Source organism: Haliotis asinina, chromosome 8, assembly GCF_037392515.1.
Source record: "Haliotis asinina isolate JCU_RB_2024 chromosome 8, JCU_Hal_asi_v2, whole genome shotgun sequence".
In the NCBI taxonomy this organism is placed as follows: domain Eukaryota; kingdom Metazoa; phylum Mollusca; class Gastropoda; order Lepetellida; family Haliotidae; genus Haliotis; species Haliotis asinina.
The window spans coordinates 20,889,705-20,915,139 of record NC_090287.1 but is presented as its reverse complement, the minus strand read 5'-3'; the positions used below and the strand labels follow the sequence as shown (position 1 = coordinate 20,915,139).

At 36.7% G+C, this 25,435-nt stretch overlaps 1 protein-coding gene across 17 annotated transcripts in view; it reads left to right on the top strand.

The window, feature by feature from the left end:
* LOC137295405 (ryanodine receptor-like) overlaps positions 1-25,435 on the top strand; it is a 173,589-nt gene that overhangs the window by 35,608 nt on the left and 112,546 nt on the right. For all 17 annotated transcript variants that reach the window (XM_067826762.1, XM_067826761.1, XM_067826763.1 and 14 more), the window contains exon 2: positions 16,272-16,394. In XM_067826762.1, coding sequence (XP_067682863.1) covers positions 16,272-16,394 — 123 coding nt within the window. The remainder of the gene's footprint in view (positions 1-16,271; positions 16,395-25,435) is intronic.

Below are 25,435 nucleotides of genomic sequence, written 5' to 3'. Positions count from 1 at the left end.
GGAAATAAACTTGGAATTCATTTCATATGTGCTCAAAATGTAGATATTAAATTTTGCAATTATAATAAAGTCGAGTTATCTTTCTTTGCTATGTATCACTTTTCAATAAATAAGTCCAGTAAACATTAACACCAAATACAATGTTGATTTATGCTTTCATAATGTCATCATCATGATTATGTCATAAAAATCAGGGCAAGTGAAAAATTAGTCAAGATAAGTTACAGTCTGAGTAAACTTATCTTCAGTACGTTTCGTTACTCTCCACCACTGAGTCTAACAAAACCTAGTAGAAGGTCGCGTCAGGTAACCTTTGAGCGACCAATGACCATCCAATTAAACGCGAGACGGTTAATATAGACGGTTAAATAGATTTAACCAATCAGACAACGACTACTATTTAGGGATCGAAGGGACTTTCAAAATATTCAGGTCACTGACACTGATCTCTCCACAAACAAAAATCTGCATGTAACACAGTTATTTGACCTGCAGTATATATACTTTGGGGTTTCTGTTGATATGGTTACCATTAGCTAATATTACCATAACAACATCCTTGAATATCGCCAAAAACACTATTTTCAGTGACTGTTTACTCAGCGTTGTCGTGGTTGCACGTATGCTGTGTGCATTACCCGGAAGCAAGCGTACAATAAATAGCATTCGGAATCGTTCGTGTACGAACCTTTTCAAAATAAAAAAGTTCAAAAGGTATGTGCGAATGTGCACTTTTGCGATTTGGTAAGCTGTGTACTGATTGGTCAGTCTCAAAGGTCACCTGACACGACCTCCCATAAGGTTTCGTTAGACTCAGTGGTGGATTGTTATGAAATACACTGAGACTAAGTTTACTTAGACTGGGATAAGTTACTTTCTTTAAGTCACTTGCCCTGTTGCAAGTGGCTTTTCAAAATGTTTTGAACCCCTGGTGTAGTAATATACTTTGGGTACACTGTATTCTGTTTTGGTCAAAATCGGCAGTTGTTAGTATGTTTTTCTTGCATCATTGTGTATTGGAATAGAGAGAAGTGATGTTTTTTTGTATCAAATTATGAAGCATTTGTCATATTAATTGTTTCTGCTGATTTGTGATGTAAAGCTGTGTTTCTGACAAAACAAGGAAAGGTTTATTGAAACTGATATTGTCATTGATATGTATATTTCATACTGCACTGCATTACTTAGTAACAATGGCAGTTTTAAGACATGTTCAAAGTAAATTTCAGCAGACGTGAAATGTGTGTCATTTAATTTGTTTTTGAAATGTTGATGACACTAAATGTTTGACAGGCGTTTATGTGCAGCAAGTGCAAAGGTTGTCTCAAAGATATTCCTGTTGCCTATAGTACTAGTTTCAAATATATTCCTGTGGCAAATACTACTTGTTTCAAAGGTATTCCTGTGGCAAATTCTGCTTGTTTCAAAGGTATTCCTGTGGCGGAAGTGGTTGTTAAAATGTAAGTCTCGTGAGTATGATTTAAGCTCAGTTACAAGTTACCTAACAACATGGAAAGTTATTGATTGTTGTCACCAGTTTGGCAAATCAGGTAATCTTGGTGCAGTGGAAAATACCCCCACTGGCAGTCAGTTGCTTACATTTCCCTCATGCACTATTCAAATTACATTATTTAGTTCCATTCCCAGAGTGCTGCTGTTGCAAATATAACATCATGTGTTTTATTTGTGTGAACATTTCATTACTGTCACACAGTCACAGATACCTTGAAAGTCAGACTTCTCTTCCATTTGTCATGAGAAACCGAGACACCACAAAACCTTTTTACACAAGCCTGTTGCTGCAAGCACTTTGAGCACGTTTGAAAGGGTGCTATAAATATGTAGCCTATTATTACTGTTCATGTTTACTTAACAGAAACCAAAGGACTTTAACAATAAAACTAGAACAAATGCTTGCCTGATGTTAATTGCTTAGATTATTCTGATATGCCCATGTAATCAGTAAAATACGCCCATGTAATCGTTCGAATTGTTTTTCAGTTGATATTTTACCTGTGCTAATAGTCATGGCATCAACTGAAGATGTAATCAATATGTTGTGGTTTTCTGATCTGTTTCAAATCAGATCTTTTGCTTCAGTGCTAAATGTTTATGCTCGAAGATATATAATATTCCTCCATACATGGTCACATCAGGTGAAATCTGAAAAATGTTTAGATGTCTAAGTTGATGATATAAGGGATTAAAGCATTGTACCTTAACATGATCAGCTTATTTTGAAAAATGAGTATGATTAGGTGACTCTGAATAAAATATAGTTGCACGCTTTGATGTAGTTTGTCCTTCTGTCTCTAGATGAATTGACATCTTTATCCTTGTGGGTATGTCTCGATTCTTTGGCATTTTTCTTTGCTTATGCAAGACCAATTTTATTTCTTGATTTATAGATTTTTGTCCTCAGAAAACCTGAAAGCAGGAAGGAAACAAAATCACTAGTCAAAGTAATATTTCTTCAAAATATGAAAAGTATTTTACTTGTGGCAATTTATGAAGTGTATATGGGGACAAAAACAGGTCCAAACAATTTTCTTGTAAGTTTACATTTTGGGCCAGTAAAACCATAAGGATTTTATTTTTTGAGTGAATTTTTCTCGAAAAAATAAGACTGGTGGATTCTTAAAACAAATGAAATTAGTCTGGCCTAAGATTGAAATAGGGTGAAACAGAAATGATGATGATCACTTTAGAAAGTTGACTTTGATTGGATAAAGGAACTATTCTTGTTTAGCAGTCAAAGGTTTGAATGGAGGTGTTGTAAGAGAAAACAGTATCAAAACTCCTTATCCCTCAGACGTTCTGGTGGTTGTCATCTAACTCATCCAATGTCGTGACCTTCATGAAAATGAAATCAGTTGGTACTTTATTGCCATCTCACAAATTACACACTGTTGCAGACAGCTGCCTTTGTACATTATGCAAGATAATTTTGCTGGTGACATTTTCCAGAAAGATCAGTTTTTGACCTTCATCAATCATTCAATGTGTCACTGCCAGTAACTGTGGCACAGGTTGGTTGTCTGGAGGAGTTCTGACACAGACTTTGTTTTGATGCCTGTAACCTTTTATGCTACAGTAATTGAAGACCAGTGCTGCACTGTTTAGGTTAGACTACAGCAAACTTCTGTAGTAACCTTACATTTTTTAACAGTTATCCTGTCTGTCAAGAGCCATTTCATATACACATGGGTACAGTCTAGCCTTTAAACAACAATAAAACACAACTTCTGGCCAACCAGTATGGCTGACCAGGAAGCTGAACACATAAACCCCAGTTCTGCACCAAATTTCACCTACTTGAAAATACCTGTACACAAGTAAGCATAAGTCATGGGGATAAAAATGACAGCACTAAACCCTTGAAATTGTGGTCAGTTTTAATTATTTGATGGATGTGCTATTGAAAAACATTAACATTTTTCAATATTTCATCCAATCACAGCTGTCACATGTCTCTGTCTCTTCAGTTTTTACATATGGTGCTCTGTTAGGGAGCATGTAAATAAGATTTTATGTAGTGGAACCTTTAGGTTGTTGATTATGTTGCACCTTGTCTGGAGTTACCTCCCTTATGGATGGTTAGTGATCCGTGCAGGTGCATACTAAATAATATTTCATGGTTTATATACATGGACACTGCATGGTACATACTTTAATGTTTTTGCGGTGCATATGTGGATATGGTATGATAATAGGAAAAACAGCATTCTCTGGTTTCATTTTCTCTGCACAATTTCAAACTGTCTTAGCTCGAAACCCTACACTTTCAATAAGGGTGTGACAAATTGTGGCATGTGCACAGGTCATCTCCGATATTTCCAAGTGCTACTCAGTACACTTCAGGCCAACTTGGACGCCACATCACATCTCTTTGCAGGAATTTAAAATCTGTGTTTTAATTTGCCAGAAATGATCTTTACATTTCTTGGGTAGTACTGGTTTTGTGTACATTCAAGGACATTGGTGGTACATAATTTCTGATGTGGCGCAAAATTAGATACTTTAGTGAGTGATTATTTGAGTAGGGTGTGATGATGCTTTTAACCATATTCCACAAGAGAAAACCAGAATGGACTATAACATTGTTGCAATGTAATAAATTGAACCTGGGCAATTGGCTTGACAAGCAAATGCTTTAACCATTAGGCTGCCACACCACTGATTGATAAGAATCGTATTTGGATAACATCTTTTTGATGTCTATTTTTTGGAAGATAAATACTTCTGTATGTGTTTATATGAATACTAGGTCCTGTTTCAATATTTTAAAAAGTTCTCAGTATAGGATAATTAACTTCTTCAGCTTTTCATGCTAGACGTGTATGCAAGACAGAAAATGTATTTTAGACTATATAGGGTTAACAGCTTCTGTATCGAGTTTTGGTAAATTCTGTCACCTCATATAGTCATCCAGTTCATCTGGCATTTTAATGCCATGTGTTTATTACTTTAAAACTTGTCTTCTGAAAACTTCTTATCTTGTTGATTATGGGTTCTCTGCTTCATGCTGCATGACTATGGAGTTGGATATGCCACGATATCCAAGGCCGGAGAGTGTAATAACACACTGATGGCAGGAGAAGGGTAGTTCTGATGCTAATAGACTCTTGAAATATGATGTTCTTGACAGTCCCTCAGATCATTTTCCAAACTGCAGTGCTCACCTTAATGACTGAAATATGATCTCAGAATTATGCAATATGGATTCGTTTACATATTTCTTGTGTCTTTTCGGCATAATGGCTGAAATATGATCTCAAAATTATGCAATTTGGATTCGTTTACATATTTCTTGTATTGTCTTTTCAGCATAATGGCGCCTTCCTATAGATATTGAATTAAAGTGTTTTGAAATTGATGCCATCTGTGCAGATATCATCTTGTTACTGTCCTCAGACAGTTGCAGCTTGTCATTCGATAACATTTCTTCTGAGATGTATTCCATTAGATATCCATTTCCTGTAAAGTAGAAATAAGATGTCTGACAGATTATGCAGGGAGACCTAATAACATATAATGCAACTTGCTCTGGTACAACTTCCTGATATATGGAATTATACAACCATCAGATTCAAATGAGGTTCAGCTATGTATGTATACACTTGATAGATCTGTCTGGCTATGTATGAAGGTGCCACTTAACTTGGCAATACGGTCATGGCATTGGTTGGATAATTACAACACTGCCCAACAGGATACCTTTGAAACTGTGGTCATAAAGTGAAATGTGATACGGTAGATATAGCATAGTCACATCAGCAAGTGGCATCTGCCAAACGTTCAGAATTATGTAACCCCAGTTATCACCCAATGGCACATGATGGCCGTTTAGCCAATGGTAATGAAACATAAATGGTTAAAACTCTAGTCCAGCAGGTGATTCTATGCCAGACCTGTTGAGAGAGATGTTCCAACATTTCCGTTAGGGTTCATGGACCAGCATCAACCATGTTTTGAAAAGGCTGACATATGGTTTTCTTCTTCAGTGTATTCCAGATACTGCATGGTGTCAATATTATTATATATGTCAGTTAATCAATCGCCAGTACCATCAAAGATTTAGACCATCTTCTCCATCAAGTTTGGAATATATTCCAGAGTTTAGCGCCAAGAGAATCATTATTAGTGCCATGGGATTTCTGGTATTCTGGATTGGCAGTGTATTATAAATTCCATCATTAACAGCGTTGGAACTTGTTCTGTACAGCCGGATGTTGTGAGTTACGGACAAGGGAGCTTTATGTTGTACTTCTAACTGTTTGGATATTACAAGGATTTAAAGAAAAGGTTATTTCAACCTGTTGGAGTGACTTTCACTGAGATAATGGAGGTTTACTGTGAGGAGGATGGTGCTGGAGTGCCTAAATACTTTAGAACAGTAAGTAGCTTTGTTATCTGGTTATTGGATCAAGTGCTTATATGTGAGACATGGTTTGGAGCAGATTACATATTGGTAAATATTTCATCAGATATAGTATGAATTTGTTCTTTGTATTTAAAATTGGCTTTAATTGTAGGTTGGCTTAGAGGGTGCAATTTGTACAAAAGATTAATTGTATCATTGTAACAGGTTTGATGATTGTACTGACTCACTAATAAACTAATAAACTAGGAACTAATAAACTAATAAACCCATACTCATAGGGTAATATTACTGTCCATCGATGAAAGGTTTTTATTTTCAAAATTTGTTGATTTTACGTAAAAAAATAAGTTGTTCTTGTCACGATATGGGTTAATGATGTGGCTTAAATATTGCCCATGTGATGCTAAGCTAAGAGATGTAGGCTAATGTAGTTGTATTAGAACATGTTTTATGCAGGTGAGAGAAAGACAACCTTTAAATTGTTGAGTAGATTCTCACTAAGACTCTACATACACATAAGACGAGTGCACATGAGGGTCACAAAGACAATATCAGTGGCAGTACTTTATATCTCATGGGACAATGGGAGAATATACTTAAGAATTCCAGTTTTCTGTTTGCTGATCACAAACACGCCATGGGAATGCTAGTTCCTGCAGAATGGGGTACAGTGAGCATCATTTACATGTGGTTCTCAAATGGATAAATCTGTATATACAAACTTACTGTGAGATCAATTTGTCTGTGATACCACATCTTCCTGATACTGAAAGTTCTTGAGTATTGATCCAGAGCTCGTGTACGGAGCAGTCATTGCCCATTAATTCTTTAATGATTTTTTGTAAAGAATGACAAGATGAAATGGCCTCCCCTACAAGTGCCTTGAGGTTTAGATAGAACCTGAAAAAGTCATTAGCTGACTCCATTTGGAAGGCACTCACCCATAGTATGGTGCTATACACAAGGTCCTGTGTGTTCTAATTGGTGTTAAGAGAGGTACAATGATATTCTAAGGAGTATGAACTACTAGGCAAGTGCACTTAGATGATAAGACTGTTTCACTATTTACCTTCAGGAATGATATGTTTTGAACTGACATGTAGAATTTCTCTATCCATCCTTCAGCATGAACAGAATCTATCCATTCCTCATTTTATGATGCATCTATCCATTCATCAGTGTACAATATGTCTATCCATCCATCATTGTATGTTGCATCTATCCATCTATCATGTATTATGTGTCTATCCATCCATTACTGTATAATGCATCTATTCATCTATCAGTGTATAATGTCTTTATCCATCCATCAGTGTATAATACATCTATCCATCTATCAGTGTATAATTTCTTTATCCATCCATCAGTGTATAATACATCTATCCATCTATCAGTGTATAATGTCTTTATCCATCCATCAGTGTACAATGTGTTTCTTCATTCATTATTGTATAATGCACCTCTCCATCTATCAGTGTACAGTGTCTATCCATCCATCACTGTATAATGAATCTATCCATCCATCCATCCATCAGTGTACAATGTGTCTATCCATCCATTAGTGTATAACATATCTATCATTGTGTAATGCATCTGTCCCGTCCATCGTTGTGAAATGTGGCTATGCATGCATCGTTGTATAATGCATCTATCAGTGTATGTGTCTATCCATGCATCTGTCGATCCATCAGTGTAAAATGTGTCTATCCATCAATCAGTGTATGTTTATCCATCTATCATTCTGTGAAGCATTTTTGTCCAGTGTATGTGTCTGTCTATCTGAATATTATGCATGTATCTATCCATCACTGTTTAATATATTATTCATCCATCAGTGTATGATGCATTTATCCATCCATCATTGTATAATACATTTATCCATCCACCAGTGTATTATGTGCCGATCTACCCATCATTGTATAAGAAGTCTATTGATCCATGGCAGTACTTTATTGTTTTTAGATATATATTTTTAAAATGTATTTGTCACTTTGTGCTAGAGTGTGTGATAGCTTTAACCTGGAGTAATGGTAGGTGCATTTGATTGTTGTCAACAACAAAAGCAACAGCATATGATTAAGTAATTGAGTGACAGCTGTCTTTAAAGACCAGTTAATATCAATATTTATCGTCAGGTTGAGGTGACTTTGCACTTGTAATGGAATGGAAGTTATGTTTGTGTTAGTATTGTGTATTGAGCCATGAGACTTGGTTTAGCAGTCTGTGGTACAGTTCATAGACTTGATTAATTGAAATTATTGGTCCCAGTGATAAACAGTTTCAGCTCCATGGTTCATAACATTTGATTATCTCAATATTTACCATGAACTGCTGAGTGCAGTGATATTCATGGATTAATAAATATCATATGCTGTACAGTCACCAGTATTGAAATAGGCCAGACAAACCAGTGGTTGATATGTTTAGAAAAAGATCAATGGTAATGATTAGTGCATCATGTTTGTGTGTGGGCAAGTTCAACTGGTAAAATAAACACTTCAGAGTCTTTTCAATGTGTCAAAATGTATGGAATTGTTTTCTTTTCTCCTGCATTGAACCTTTGAATTCCATCTCAGACTAGTCTGTTTCACAGTCCAGAACCATATTTATTAGGCTAGTCTGTATCATAGTCCAGGAACCTGTCCCTGTCCCTGTCCTATTCCCTGTCAGCCTGTCTCACAGTTCCAGGGGCTATAATGTACTCTTCCAAAAAAGTAGGGGAATTGTACTTTCAATGTACAATTGTCGAAATTGGGACATATATGGGATTGAATCAATGTTGATACGATATTAATGGATGTTTTGAGAATGCATCACCACATGGATTTCATTCAAAGCAAAGCTGTTCATTCAGTTATCCCCCTTGTTAGGTGACTGGAATATGACATGAAAATTTCAGGTTTACAATTTTCAGTCAGTAGTGTGTGATTTGACCCTGAAAACCCTGACCATGCACAGATGCAAGAAAATTATCAGAAAAAAATTGTCTACCGTGATTTATCGGCCTGCCTGAAAATCGTCAAGATTCATAATGACACCCCAATGCACGTGCAGGAGGCTCCAAGGTTATGTATGTGCTTCCCATGCATTCTGTTTGCATGAGGTGATGATGTGAAATGATGCTGCATACACAAGATGAATGTGATTGTAACATTCTTCGATGGGTTTTCTTTCTACCAGACTTCAAAGTTCAGATTCCCCTACCTTTTTTTGAAGACTATATTTTCCCTTCTGCTCAGGCCGTCTGTTGATGCTCTAGCCCAGCATGAAACAAGTCTTAATTCTCCACAGGTAATCAATATCCCCTCATTGGGGCTCCTTGCCTTATACTTATCTGAACTATATGTTTTTAAAAGGCAAGGTTACTTGTACATCAGGCATCTGGTACAAGTTTTATCTTTTTTGTCCCAGCATGAACCCATGTTCAAAGGAAATATTGTCATTACGATTATACGGTTTTCTTGAAATTCACTGGATTAAGTGGATTGCCAAGCTAATATACGTTCACAGTAAATATGCAAGATAATATCTGTGTAGGTCACAGTCATCATATACTGAACTCATTGAGTCTGATTTTCTGTGGTATTTGTGAGGATTTTATGAAAGAATAGGCCCCCCAGAATCCATGCTGGTCCTTCTCTGGGGCTAGTACCCATGATTCCCTGTGGGTGATGTAAGGAAGGAAAGTGGTCAGTGCCCCATGCTTGGCTCGCTGTGGTAATTCAAGGGAAGAATTTATCTCAAGGATATGTGTTTGTGTGTCATCAGCTCTGGCAGTGTGGATGCTTGCTCTAGCTGCCAGCCATTGGTTTGCTGGCCTGCATTATTAAATGGATTAAAGGGTTGTCAATACTTCAAGCTTGGCTCCAACTTGAGGTTCTAGGAAAGAGAGGACCCCATGCTTGATGCCATGTTGAGCTTCCAGGAATGATATGACATTCAGTACCCCATGATGGGCTCCCTCGAACCTCAGTCCTCTGTGCTTGGCTCCATATTGGGATCCTGGGAAAGCAATGATGTTCTTTCTGTACAGTAGGCTTAGCTCCATGTGGGGATTCCTGGAAGGAAAAAAACTCCCATCATCCCATAGTTGACTCTTTGGTGGGGTTCCAGGCAAGGTACACAACACCAGTATCTGATCCTTGCTTCCCTGTTGGAATTCAAAGGATCAATTTGTGTCTACTACCCACTGATCCATGTGGAGAGGAAAGGAAAATGTTCAAGTGCCTCGACTTACCACTGAGGTTCCAGAGGAGAAACACTCCCTTTCCTCCTCCCCCTCTCCCCCTCTCTCCCCCCACCCCCACTAGGTTACTGTACAGCCCCCACTGGAATATTGCTGACTACAGCATAACCTAACAATACCTCATTGCTTAAGTAACCATGAGACTATGGAGACCTGTCATATCTTCTAGGTCTTTAATTATCCTGCCACATGTTCATGATTTCTCGAGGTAGTATTGATCTGGAACCTGTGTATGCTATTCATAGAAAATTCATGCTTATATGTGATAAATAGCCAAATGAGACTAGTATTATGGTGCCCACAAGGTAGTCATGACAATCAATAAAATATTATCTAATCAGGAAGATAGAGTAGAATTTGCTGTGATGCAGACATGCCATACAGCTATTGTTGAGTAATCTGTATGAGTGTTCTTTTGAAAGCCTTCTCATGTGTGGATCATATTAGAAGGCTTGGTTCGCCTGGTATAACGAAGACTCCAGTATACCATAATTATAGCTCCTGATGTTGTTAGTCCAATGCTTAGTGATACTTTGAGTGAGTAAGGATGTTTTATGACAGTATTCAGTATTCCAGCAATATCATGGAGGGGGTCACTAGAAATGGGCATTGTACCCTGGGTCTCAAGCAAATTCTGTAACAATAGTCTACCTCTTTGCCCTGTTAACATGAGAGATTTGTGATGGTCTTAGTACTCTCAGTACTAAGAACTCTCTGCTGTAGTAAGTCAGTATTAAAGTATGGCAATTACGTACGGTAGAGCACTTAGACAGTATCTATAGTTCGTGTGTGTTGGATGCTTAATGAAATACTACAGCTACATAATGACCTGTAACTGGACCAGATACCTAGTGGTTGATGTTGTGGACATCAATTCAGAATGAAACAATATTAGTTAACAGAGCACTTAAAGATGTGTCTCAGCCAATCAGAATCCAGCATTCATGTGTAAGGTAGAAGTGCTGTAATGTGTGTAGGTCACAGCTTCCTAACCATCCATCCATGACATGTGAAACCACTGACATGATGTCCATTGTGAAATGATTCTTTTAAGTATATTTATTTAATATAAACCAATGTGAACAAGAGAAGTCTATAGAGGAATTCATGTCAGGGAAATGCTGGAATGTGAGACTACAACAACTCCTTCCCCGTGGACGTCAACTACATTAGTGACTTGCAGCTGGCATCAACAGAGTTGTCACACTTTTTGTCCACTGCCGTTGGCCATAGAATCATTAATGGATGTGAGGCTCATCATTTAATATTGTCACTGACAGCAGGAGAGGAGAGAATTGTTTTACACTTCACCAATAGAACTTAATTTGTGGTGAAAGCTGATAATGAGGCTGTAATTTAATCGTGGATCGTGTATCAGGGATGAACAGATCAGAAAATGGATGAGGTCTGTACTTTATGATGCTGTGATGTTAGACTGTCTTTGATAGCTTATGTGGACAGTGATATGTGTCACATCTGTTCAGGTTATTGGGTTGCTGTTTATGGTTCTGTCAATGAACTGTAGGTGTATTTGGAGAATCGACTTCAGCGCCAACATTCCTTGTGTTTAGTTACATTGATATGTCTTATGAGATTTTGTGAGGATTTTTTTTCTTGGTTTATAGTTGTATAATATCATTATGATCAGGTTATGCCATAAATATGGTGGTAGTGCTATCGTAAATGTCAGTTGGAATCCTGACATTTCAAATAGCCATTCTGTTAGAAACCTCTCTGTGTGTGTGTGTGCATGAGTGCGTGCGTGTGTGCGTGCACCTGCATGTGTCCATGTTTGTGTGTCTCTGTGAGAGATCGTGAAGAGTATGTGCATGAGTATTCATGTGCTGTGCTGTGTGTGTATGCCTGCATGTGTGCGTGTTTGTGTGACTGAGAGTGATCGAGAAAGAAAGTGTGCACATGCACGTGCTGCGCTGTGCTGTGTGTGTATGTATGCTTGTGTGCATGTGTACATGAACCAACTAATCCAGTGATTGATGCTATGTGGAATACTACTTGCTATCTGGATACACTGACATGCCATTTGCCATGCCCAACAAGCACGGCCACTGAATCCACACCTATTCACAAGACCACTTCCAACCTACAATGTCCATGATGGTGTTCCTACATTGCACCAATATCTTACTGCTGACCAAGGTGCCATTCAACAAACCAATCTTTCATCTACAACTGCTGTAGGTCAGTGTTGAAGTATGGGAATTATAATCATCGGTATTATTTTATCGAAGTCTACACCTGAAGATTTGCTCCTTAGCCTCAGATCTGTGAAGATCTGGATTAGAAATGATCTTTGGTAACCAATGCTTGTCGTAAGAGGCGACTAACAGGATCAGGTGGTCAGGCTTTCTAACTTGTTTGGCATATGTCATCAGTTCCCAATTCCATAGATGCTCATGCTGTTGATCACTGGGTTGTCTGGTCTGTTGAGTGTCACACAGATCACTGAGAGGAACTTAAGTTACCAAGCAAGTAGTATATGGGATAGAGGTGTACTAATGCTTAGTTTATGAATGTATGTAATTTTTATAGAAACAAACAATTCCTTCCAATCTGAAGCTAAGCCCGAGCAACAAGGGAGATCCACCCCGAATCTGAGGGAATCTAGTCTTGCTTCGTTTAGGTTATTACCATAGCAGAGAGGGCTAGGCAGAAGTGAAAATAATGTGGTTTAGGGTCTGTGAGACAGACTAGGGACAGAGGTTGAGTATGATTGCATGTGGGCAGAGGTCTTCAGAATGGATGAAAAAATGATGCAAAACTGTTATTAGTTCAGCATTTTCAGTAAGATCAAATGTTTGCCTGTATTGCTCATCATTAGTGAAAGAAGTTGAAATTGTGTTGAGGAACACTGAAGGTGGGAGAGCCCCTTGTATGGAAGGTGGCATGTACTTACACTGTTCTTGTCAGTACTAAAGGATGTAATCTTATATTTAGAGTTGACATTCTGATGATATTTTAAAACGTTTATATTGAGAAATAAATGCCTTCCTCAGGGCACCAGATAACTTTTGGGGAGGTGTACTTATACCTCATATTGCAACTGAAGGTGTACTGAGAATTTTGTAGTAGTACTGACGTGTGAGTTGGTGATGTGATTTGTTATTTATAACATTAAACAACTTTTCATCTGTTAAACACGTTAGACGAACAAAGGTGTGTGTGTGCGTACATGATACAGTTCAAATCTTGTATTATGTCGTGTGTTATTGACAAATTATGCGTATATTACGCCTGTTCGCCCCTAATCTGTAGCCCTGTTCCTGTCACCTATTCAAGAATAGCTAGAAAAAAGGAAAACAGTTGTCACAAAGAGATGTTGTTATATGTCCCTTGTTTTCAGTGTTGTATGTTGGGTTGTTCTAAATGTTATGTTAAATAACCTTCACCTAAGGAGATGTTTAAAAGTAATAGATTAATTTGCATGAATAGGTATCAGTGTTGATAGATGACGTGATGTTGAACACATTACACCAACTGAATCTTAGCCCCTTGGGGTATATTTTAGATCAGCCAGTCTTAATTTCAGTGAAAGCTGGTGATTTTGGTGCAGTTCATGGCATGGATGAAACGCTCTGAGAGTAATATGATTAAACTTCATTTTATGACAGCCTGATTGCTACAAGTGCTGATGCACCATGCCTGATCGTGTTTATGGCCATATGCAACAATTTCATTACTGCTGGTAAAGGTGGATCAGGATTTCTATTTGTCCAGTTGCACATAGGACAGATTGGCAGTAATGATGTGATAATGTATACAAGTGCTTTTGTCGAATGCCTCAGTATGATCTGAGTATTATCACCTGTCAGAAACATGTCTTCCTATTTACATGAGCAGAATGTCAAAAGTCAAAATTCAGGCCAGACAGAAGTCATTTTTTTTTTTTTTCAAACATTTTTAAGATTGATGTAAATCTGCAATGAAAGACCCTCAAGACACTTGCTAAATTTGCGGTGTTGGTATTTTTCTATTTTTATATCTGCAGAGGTCTGTAATAATAAGTAGGGACAAGATAATACAACAACATAAGCATCAATCTGCACAGTTGGTTTATGATGACACTGTAGGCTCTGTAATGGTCATTGTGTAAGTTAGAGCTTCAACGTGATGGGACTTGTATCCAGTGATTGATATCATGAGCATTGATCTGTGCAATTGAGATATGGCATATATCAATACAGTCAAACCTGTCTACCTGTTGCTGTTCTTTACTTCCACCAACAGACTCAGGGGCTGTATGATAACCTTATGGTTAAACTTAAAGCATTCACTTGTTACACTGAAGGCTTGGGGTGATTTACCCACGTGGGCACGAAGTGCGAGGCCCATTACTTGTGCGCCCAGCTGTGATGTTGCAGGAATATTGTTAAAAAAGGTGTAAAACCATACTCACTCACCTACAAACTCAGGCTTCTATAATCCAGATCTATCCGGTATCTTCACAAAGGATAGCTATGCCATATGTGCATTTACATTAAGGTTTAGGCACACTTAATAATATTGTTGGCATTCATGTCGTCGAAATTGAATGCAATACAGCAGTGTTTAATTGCTTCTATCATGAACAAGTCATCAATAGTGAAAATTGATTTTTCGATCTCTTCAATGGCCTTGGAATTTCAATCTGAAGCCATGTTTCCTCTGATGGTAGAAGTTGGGTAATTTCACAAGTCGTTCAAATAAATTGATTTCCTATAGTTTTATTTACTGCCCCTTTAGGGAAAAGTTGAGATATTGCAGTTGTGAGGTGATTAAGACTATACAATACCGTGCATTGCATGAATACTAGTCAAATATCTGATCACGTTTTCCATTAGCTTTGCTCTGGAGTAATTTTGGTTGTAAAGATTTGTGACTTTAGAATTGGGAAAGGAAAAGGAGTTTATTTTCTGAAAGGTTATACTTTAGAATTGGAAAAGGAGTGCTTTCATGATACCTAGATTTTCGTTATGTGATAGGTCGAGAATCTGTTCAAAGTTACCTAGAAGAAATGTATTGGGGATCATTAAACTTGTATCAGGTAAAAATGTTAAGATATCTGGAGCTGAAATTGATATTTGAACAAGGAGAATTTTCTTGGAACATTTTATCAATTGTGGATGAGAAAATCAAGTTTCATTGTTCATATGTATAGAATGATGTTGGAGAAGAGTGGTAGGTTTTGCAAAATATTTTTATACCTGTTTCAAAGAAAGAACAAGTGTATTTTAAAGGTTTAATTTGATGTGTCATGGTGATTTGTAATGACTTGATATTCTGTGATGATATTCATTGATTTTAAATGTCATGGTGATGTTTAATGGCTTTAATTGTTATGGTGATTTTTGATGACTTGATGTTCTAGGGTGATTTGTATTGATTTGATGTTCCATGGTTATATTTAATGAGGTTCAGTGATGTTATTTCATGATGGTCCATCTTGATACATAGTGAGTCTTTTGTGTTCCATAGTGATATGTAATGACTTGATGTTCCATGGTGATATTTAATTACTTGATGTTCCATGGTGATATGTAATGACTTGATGTTCCATGGTGATATTTCAATGACTCAATCTTCCAAGGTGATATTTTATGACTCAGTGCTTCATGGTGATATTTAATCACTGTGTGACAAGAAGTTATAAGACTTAATCTTTCTTGTTGTCTTAGGAAATTATGCTCAAGAACTGTTTATAGGTTTCATAACATTAGGTTTTTGAGATCATATAGACATTGGTAATCTAGTATAAGACAAAATGTTATGGATGTCAACTTCTTCTCTATTGTTCACACAATGTTTCTTGGGTATTCCTTGCCCCTTCACCAGGTGGATACTAACTGACAGCTATGCAGAATATATATATACAAGTAATGTACATGAAGCCAGAGTGATGATTTCAACCATGTATACACAATAAACAGCAGATTGTAACATGAAGGAGAATTAAATTCATAGAATTGTGATGAGGTGTTCAATATGGACTTGAAACAGTTGCTTGTAATCAGATTTGAAAATGGGGATCTAATCTCACTAGTATTATTTGTACATTTGTCTCCCCATTCCAAGGAAGAATTAGGCCCTCTTGCCATTGAGTACAACTGAAGCAGTGATAATGATGCTGTTGTCTCTGTTTTTCAGGATGACATGGTCTGCCTCAGCTGCATTGCACCTTCCAAGGACAGCAGCTCCACTGACCGTGTCTGTCTGGCTGCTGAGGGATTTGGAAACCGCATGTGCTTTCTCGAGAATATATCAAGCAGAGTAAGTTTTTTAGGCTTGTAGTGTTCATGATAAAGCCTTTTGAAAAAAATACTTTTATCCTAAATACATTTTGCATTATGATGACAATGCAGTCTTTTATGCAACTACTTAAACCTGCAAGCATGCCTTTGGTATTCAGTAGTTTGTCTAGATTTCTTCAGTTTTGAAAACTTATGAAGTTAACTGGGATACTGTCATTGCAGATTAAAAGACAACAAAGAAAAAAACCCAGTTAAGAACCTTTATACTGTTTCATTTGTACTAATAAGCCTTGTGTTAGATTAATACCTTATATTGCCTCAAACAAAATTGTTATATATGATCAATATGTTTAAGGAAAGAGGCCGTAATATTTTATATGAGAAGAATTAAGTAGATACAGAATAGTATTTAATTAGAATCAAGTTAGAATTATGCTGTGAAATAGACATATTTGATATTTTGATTGAAAGGTGAGCTACAGAATCTTTGGACTGATTATCATGTCAGTTGGCTATTTTACCAGTCTTAGTGAGGCCCGTAAGCAGTGAGATTTAATTTCAGGTTGGCTGTCAGGTAAGATGGCATCTAACTTCAGCTTGGAAAGGGGCCGTGCATTTTCATTACTATTCCATACCATGCTTAATTTGCCAGGGACTTTTTCTTGAAACTTCTATATGTGCATATATTTTGTATATACAATATATAATGCAATGAAACATTATTCAATTCAGGTAATAGAAAAGTAAATTTCTGAACAATTTTTATTGGAGTGTGATAGATAGATAGATTCCAAATGGGCCCTGAAAATTTATCGTTTTTGGCAATACATTTTGTGATTATAAAGTTTTGGGATAAAAATGTTTCATTGTATTTCATAATGTGTATACTGTTTATGTATATATTATATCTGGTTCATGCTTTCTGCAAATTGCTTTTTCTTATCTGATATCTCGAGCCTTGTGACCTTGAAACAAATATTTGTTTTGGTTAAAGTATGCAGTTGACAATGGTTGACGTCAGCAACAGAATCATATTTTGAAAATAATCTATTCTTTTTAACAATGGCAGAATGATGAGGCTATTGAAAGTTGATCAATTGTTTGTTAATCTCTCTGCCTTATTTTGATGTTTGAGGATGCTTCAACTGACCTCAGCAATATTGAAAGTATTCCAGTATTAAGGCTCCAAATTGTGACAATCTTTCATATGTATTCATGCCTAGTCCCATAATAGAGATGATGTATACATCTGCCACCAAAAATGTTGTGATATTTGAATTTTAGAAGAGAAAGTTTGAATTTGTGAAAATGGTAAATTTCAACCAGGTATATGTTTCATGTTAATAATTATTTTTTGTTTTGTTTTGTTGCAACCTCATGAGTAGGTTCATCACATGACCATATTGTTTTCGAGAGGTGCTCACGATTGTAAAACATGCTTTATCCTCTCAAAATAGGAATGACCAAGCACTAGAGTAATTTCACCAGTTCACTTAGTTTCCCACAGAGTTGTCTGCCCTTTCCTGGCAATAGACGATGGTGTGATGGTTTATCTGCACCAATTTTCAGCAACCACTATAGCACTTGTTTGAAACAGATTGCAAGGAAGAGCTTGTGGCATTCCGCAGATAGAACTAAAAATAGATGTTAATGCATTTAGCATTTAGATGCAATGACATGTTTACGTTTAGATTTTGCTTCTGCGTGCTGCTTCAGACCTACAGTGTAATCCCCATGTAGCTTTGTATGTAAACAAGGTGTCTTAACTCTGCTGGTCCAGATCCTCTTGTGTGGATAGAACAACCAGATACTGTGACTGGATCACAGTGCAATACTATCTATAGACAGTGTATTATCTATGTAGAATGGCCTGGGATGGCCTGAGTGAACATCAACCCATGGGCCCCAAAGGGCCAGTGAACAATAATTTATCTTACTGAACACCTTTATGTTAATTTAGAACTGTTTGAAGCATAGGTAATTTAGAACTGTTTGAAGCATAGGTATTACATCATAGGTGTACCAGAGTTCGGCAAATTGCCAATACAGACAACAAGATGTCAAACGAACGAACAACCAACCTTCAATTATTCGACATAAAGAATTACTAACTCAGGTACCAAATGAATTCCCGCAGGCATTCCCATTGGGGTACTTAGACAATGTTACTCGTTTGTAAGTTGGGCACATCGAAAATCAGCCAATCCGAAAACCTAACTTGTGTGTATGTTAAGATAATGACTGGAGTTCCTTGCTATCTCAGCCTTACTCTTTCATGTTAAAGTTGTGAAACTGTTTTGGCTCAGTAATATATACTTGGATGTTCTTTAACTATTTTTGAGTGGTACGTCAGTGTTTGACCAAGACATGAAAATTTAGGAGTCATCATGACTCCCTGGTGTCATCAGAGGGAGTCGTGGACATGTTTTAGGGAGTCAGCTGCAGTATTAAACAGTCATCAAGACATCATGTGTGACTGTTTAATAAGCAGGCCAGGTATTTAATCAGTGCTGAGCAGTTAACTGGCAGACAATGAACTAAGTAGTTATAAACAACAGCAAATTATAAGCTTAGATTATCTGAACTCAGTAGCATTGCGTCAACAATGATTCAAGCTTTTGAATTCACTGTGTATTTGAGATAATTTGTGTGTCAAATACACATGTTCTCTGCATCAGGGCAAATACTGGTATGTTTAAAACAATGCATATTCTCAAAATGCCAAAATGTCTGTGGCCAGTATATATCAAAAATGTTAAAGAACACCCAGTTCTTTCATATTACACACATTAATCTGTCTCAGCTCAGGCATGAAGAATATTGGGATGTTTTTTATCTCCTTTTGACTGTTATGTTTAAAACACAATTTTTATTTGTTAATGCCTTTGATTGTGGTCAGTATCCATTGAAATCCTGTCACATGTCCCTGTCTGACAAGGTTGTCAAATTATGATTTCCTTGTATGAGGCCAGCGAGTAGTTTTTTACATTGTATGATTACAATTCCAGTTCTTTCTTGCATGTGTGCGTTTCAATGCATGGTAGTATTAGTTATTAAAAAACCTTGGGGAAAACCTTTAAAATTGGTGATTTATACATTTCAGTTATAACTGACAGTTGTTCACCACAAATTTTCCAATTATTGATAGTGGATTGGTTTCTGAATCTCCACTCTTGTGGATATGAGAGTGCTTACTCGAGGAAGATTGAACATTGTGCCAGATTTGTACCAAATAAACATTTATCTTATCAGAACTCTTAATTGACATTCAAAGATTTGTATATTCTGAGTATGTAAAAATCATAGGATTACTCATAAAGAGAAAATTAAGATACTAATGAGATGCACACTGATTCATACTTCTCAAAAGAAATCAAAGAGTGTCTTATATTTTCAGATGATTTTGTTCTTTTACTTATTTTGAGTAGTATTTAATGGGAAATGTGATGTTGTTTAATAGATCGATTGACTGCTTGCACTGGTGCTGGCGCATCTCAAGGTTGCTTCTCAAAATTAATATGCTAACTTTTTGTACAGAATTTCTTTTTTGATATGGCAAACTATAATAGGCAGAAGTTTCAAAGTCGATCGAAGGCCCTGTTTTGAATTCAATGCTTCACAACTATGATAATGGCACAAGTCCTTTTCTTGTCCCAGTGGCCAGAGTGCTCACAGTGATCACTTATTCAGAGTTATACTTGAGAAGTGAACATGATGGCAATTATGAAACCTATATGAAGACATAGGCCTGAAATAATCTTACACGGAGGCTGTAATTGTTTCCACAATGTCTCATCGCCACTTTGGCAGCTATTTACAGCACCAATATAACCGGAGACTACCAAATAGATTGATGTAAAGGTTTGGTTGTTGTTTAATGCCACTGTAAGCAATGTTCCGGCTATATATGTAAATAATCATATCTAGACAAGACAATCAAGTGATCAATAGTATGAGCATGATCCATGAAGCTGGGATAAAGGGGCTCGATATAAAGGCACCATAGTGGTCAAAGTGTATGTCTGAGTTCCATCAATATAGCATTTAACATATGTCATATTTGGGATTTCACTTTCTTAGTAAAGTACAAATTCTAGTACTTATTTTGGTTGAGTCCCATGCGGGATTCGAACCCGCACCCTCAGAGCCAGGCACCTAATCGCCAGCACACAAAGTCAGCTGCCTAGTCCACTCAGCCACCACGACTTCCACAATAATGAAAGTGGGACAACTGGTAGAAAGGTTTTGAGTGAGTGAGTGAGTTTAGTTTTACGTCGCACTCAGCAATATTTCAGCTATATGGCGGCGGTCTGTAAATAATTGAGTCTGGACCAGACAATCCAGTGATCAACAACATGAGCATCAATCTGCACAGTTGGGAACCGATGACATGTGTCAACCAAGTCAGCGAGGCTGACCACCCGATCCCTTTAGTCGCCTCTTACAACAAGCAAAGTCGCCTTTTATGGCAAGCATGGGTTGCTGAAGGCCTATTCTACCTTGGAACCTTTAAGTTTAAGAAAATGTAAGCATTTAATAGGTTCCTGTCAAGTAAGGACAGTAATTTCATGCTATGTTGTTGACATGTCAAGTTGTTTAAATTGAAAATCAGTTCTGTAGTGAGTAAGAAACATAAATTCAGCAAAAGATCAGTAAACAGGAGTTACTTTCAAAATAACATTACAGTGATGATTTAATGCTCAAATTCAAATATAATATATCAGGTAGTAAGGTGAGGGAGCAGTATTTTATTCTCAGTGTGAAGATACGTTACACATTAATTCAGGTGCAAGAAACTCTCAAGAGGTTAACTCATTATCCTTGTAGTCATTGTTTATATGAGTTTATTAGGTAATATAGAGGGCATTATTATCAATAAAAGAATTAAAATTGGATGAATTTATTTAAATTTAAAAATGGTTATTTTTAACAAATTTTCAGTTCTCACATTTCATGTGTTATGTATTGCGTAGGTGACATCGCTGTATCAAGGTCACAGCTCATACTTTTACCAAACTCTTATATCTGTCTTGGGCATGTATTATGTATGATCTCATTTATTTTAATGATCAAGATTAAAAAATGAATTTATGACTTCTATTGCTGTTATTAAGGTATTTGGACTTTATGATATGAGGATGCAAACATATGACTATATATTTTTGTTTTGGTTATGCTGGTGGTGTGATGAACTTTCATACCTTATAGAACTACATGAGTTTTGTCAGTAGTGGAGAGCAGACCGACATGTACAAAATGATGACTTTGTTTTAACTATCAGTATACAATGAGTAGGAGATAATACCTACTGATTTACCTTCCTGAAAGGAAACTGATTGGAGTTGGCAATAATCGAACCTAGTCTATTATATATGAACTCCATCCTTGGGCCAGATTCTCCAAGTTCAAGCTGACACAGACTGATACAACACTCCACCATCCATGTGCACTGTACATCACATGGATAGGCTACCTATCATTACAAGCCACAGTTTGTTTTCCTAGTGATGGCTGTTTATCTTTAGGAGATGGTGCATGGGATATGTAGTGTTTATTCATGCATCTCCATGGAGATTTGGAGAAAGTAAATAAACCCATTCCCAATCTATGGTCTGTAATTAACCTGGTTATTTGTATCAGGCATGAGTGTGATCAGAGATTGTTGATTTTCTAGTGTCCATTGGACAAATGTGCATTTTGATTAGTTTTGAAAGTTTTGGTTCATGTTTTTGTCTTTGTGGTGTTAAGAACATTGCATTTATTAAGATGTATCTTAAAATGTTATATTTTTATGTTTTTGTCATCTTTATACGATTGCATAAATCCTTTTATAGCTTTTCACATTTTGATGTTTTATTATTTTCCTATTATTGCATTTCCAGCATATGTCTCCAGCTAACGTTCAAATTGTGTATACTGAGGGAAAAAAATAAGGGATCACATGAAAGGGCAAGTGTTCCTATATTTTTTTTTTTCCAGGTTTGTTCAAAAGCTTTGTATCACATGGCCTGTGAAACACACTGGAAAAAAATAAGGGAACACATGTGCTTTCATGTCATCCCTTATTTGTTTTTTCTCTCAGAATATATATTACACTTGGAAAATTAGAATATATTTGATTCATTCACATGACACTGATTAACTATAGTGAAAGGAAAGAATTAGATGTTCTTTAACTTCTTTGAGTAGTATGGTTCATTAATCAAGCATTGTGAGGTGATAGTGTTTCTTATTATTTGTTATTGTTGGCGTGTGAATTAAGCCTCATTTAGAATCTCTGGGTCTGGTTGTGACAAATCAGGTCTAGCTCCTTGTGGGAGTTTCAGATTTCCCCGTGGTCTAGTAGATAGAGTATGTTATCTGGAATATGGAAGGTTGATGATTCAATCCTTGATAATGGTACATGTTGTTGCCTAGCCTAGCACTCAGCTCTGAGGGTATATTCTGGGTTAGTGTTGGTATACTGTTTCTGTAGGAAACTGTTGCATGGTATCTAAATGCAATCACACTATAACTCTGTCACATACAGAAGCATGTACATTCCTAACGTAGTGCATTAACCCATTTCAACACCACCATCATTCATGCTAAAACAGGCAACCTCAAACAGATTTTAATACCTGCAATTGTCCATGACATTACATAATAACCAAAAGAAAGCCAGATCTTTGCAGAAGTTTTATATAACCAAGTATTTTAAACAAAATTTAGCATGTTTGAAAAAACAATGTCCATCATATCATGTTTGTTCACCTGCAATGTTATAGTATTTCCCCTTATTGAGATTTAGGTTTAATTTTTTGCCAGCTAACTTAAGCCGTTTATAAGTAACCACACGAGTGAGTTCTCACATAACAGCTACGTTATCACAGGAAAAGATGGATACTCGACATTAGGTTCACAGATGGTGCTTGTGTTGGCCTGTCAAACCCAGACCTCTCTTACCCCTACAATTCAGTAGAGGTGGCTTAATGGATTAGGTAGATCATGTGTCAGTGAATCAATTACTGATTTGTCTGGTTCAAATTCAGATGTCTACAGGTGCTGTTATATAGTATATGGACAAGCTTTATGAATGAACAACTTCTTTATTCAGATGAGGAAACGTTTGGATACAGATCTGTTATTGTTGACAAGCTGGTATGTTATATAGCTGGAATATTGCTGGATATATTGCTGTTATATACCTGTAATATTGCTGACTGCAATGTTAAAAGCAAACAAAACACATGTATATGTGAATGGAATATCTGAACAAAACAGATTCCTGTATATGAAGAGACTTATCAAACAAAAGACATGTTTGTATTTGAACTGATTTTTGTATGTGAACTGAAAATTACATAGAGGCTACACGAAAACATTAAATATGTGAGTGAGTGATTAAGTTTTGATTCTCAAACAAGGGTGATCAGGACTTTCAGAGCTAGGAAAATTGATTCCAGTTCTCTGTATTTCATGTGCTTCCCAACAGAATTATTTCAGAACCCGGTAGTGCTGAGCACACAAAGCTTTGCTCTGCAGGGAATCTGTTTAATTATGTGTTGTCTTCAAACACTCTCCTGAGGATGGAGTTCTACTCCATTTTTGTCTTGACTGACAGAGCCAGAAGTGAAAAGTAGTTGATGATGAGAAAACTAGAGGAAAAACTGGGAATAATTTGATTTCTGCATCTTGGCTGCCTCACTGTCCCTGAACACTACGTTATGCATTTAACAGTCATTCTGTATGCATGTACAAGCACATGTTGTGTTATTCTATGGGTGGGTGAAATGAAGGTTGCCTCCTTCAGCAGGTCTGGACGGAAGATTTCTTTGATGTGGGAACTGTTGCTTTCATGCTTTGTGAGATGTTGTCACGTTGAACATATTCAAATTTTGAAATGAAAGTGTTTCTCATGTTCACTTAATTCCAGCCTGAACAGTCCTTTTGAAAGAAATGTCAGCAATAACAAGTCTTCATAGAGTACAATAGCAAAATTATTTTATAGATACTTATCCTGCTTTCAAGCATGAGGTGATGAATGGATACAGGTGAATGACTGTACAGACATGCCAATTCTCATGCTTTTGGCATAATTATTACGATTTTGACCAAGTAAATATGCCATTACACTTAATATCCGAAAATTACGATTTTGACCAAGTAATTATGCCATTACACTTAATATCCGAAAATTACGCTTTTTTGATGGTTTTAGGAAAATGAAGAAAGTGGATAATATTTCACAAGGAAGTAACTCATTAATGTAGGGGTTCACCGATAGAAATCGCTGATTTCTTAGAACCGTGTTCATTCCAGTTAATTTGTAAGGAATTAAAGTATCTTGTGTCACCTGACCAATAATTTTTGATGCATGAGTTTCATAATGATTGGTGATGTGTATTTCTGTGTAGAATATTCATTCAGTGAAAATGTGCACTATTTCATGGCAACTACACTTTTTGGGTCAACATTACACTTTTTGACGTCCTGTATTACACTTAGACCCGACATTGGGCTGGCATCTCTGTATTTATAGGGTACATGAGGGTTGAAAGTAATGCTGCCAAATGGTTTCAGCAATTTCCAATTTTTCTAAATACTTTTTAAATCAAAATAGCAGAGATTTTCAAAATACACTTTTAAAGACATTACGACTATTTTGGAGAGTATGTACAACTTTAGAAAAACAACAACTCTGTCTAAATGCATGTGAATAATTGATGTCATGACAGGAAGTGCCCTTGTATGTCTTTGAAATGTTATGCCATGAACATCCTTTTCTGGTGTAAGTGAAAAACCTTTTGCTGAAATGTTATCAATGTGACCTAATGTGGATTACCAATCAATATTTGATGGTAGGAAGGCTCCCAGACAAAATTACCAGACTCTGTCATCACAGAGATATTGATTGTCCAGCCTGTCCTGAACATACCTACACAGTTTTGCCTACTGAATTAAATGAAAAGGGAGGAGACGGCAACATAATTCTGTACTGACCCCTGACCAAGGGTTGCTTCACAGATCAGAATATCACCACATGCTCTGAAGTGAGTGGGTTTAGTTTTATGCTGCTTT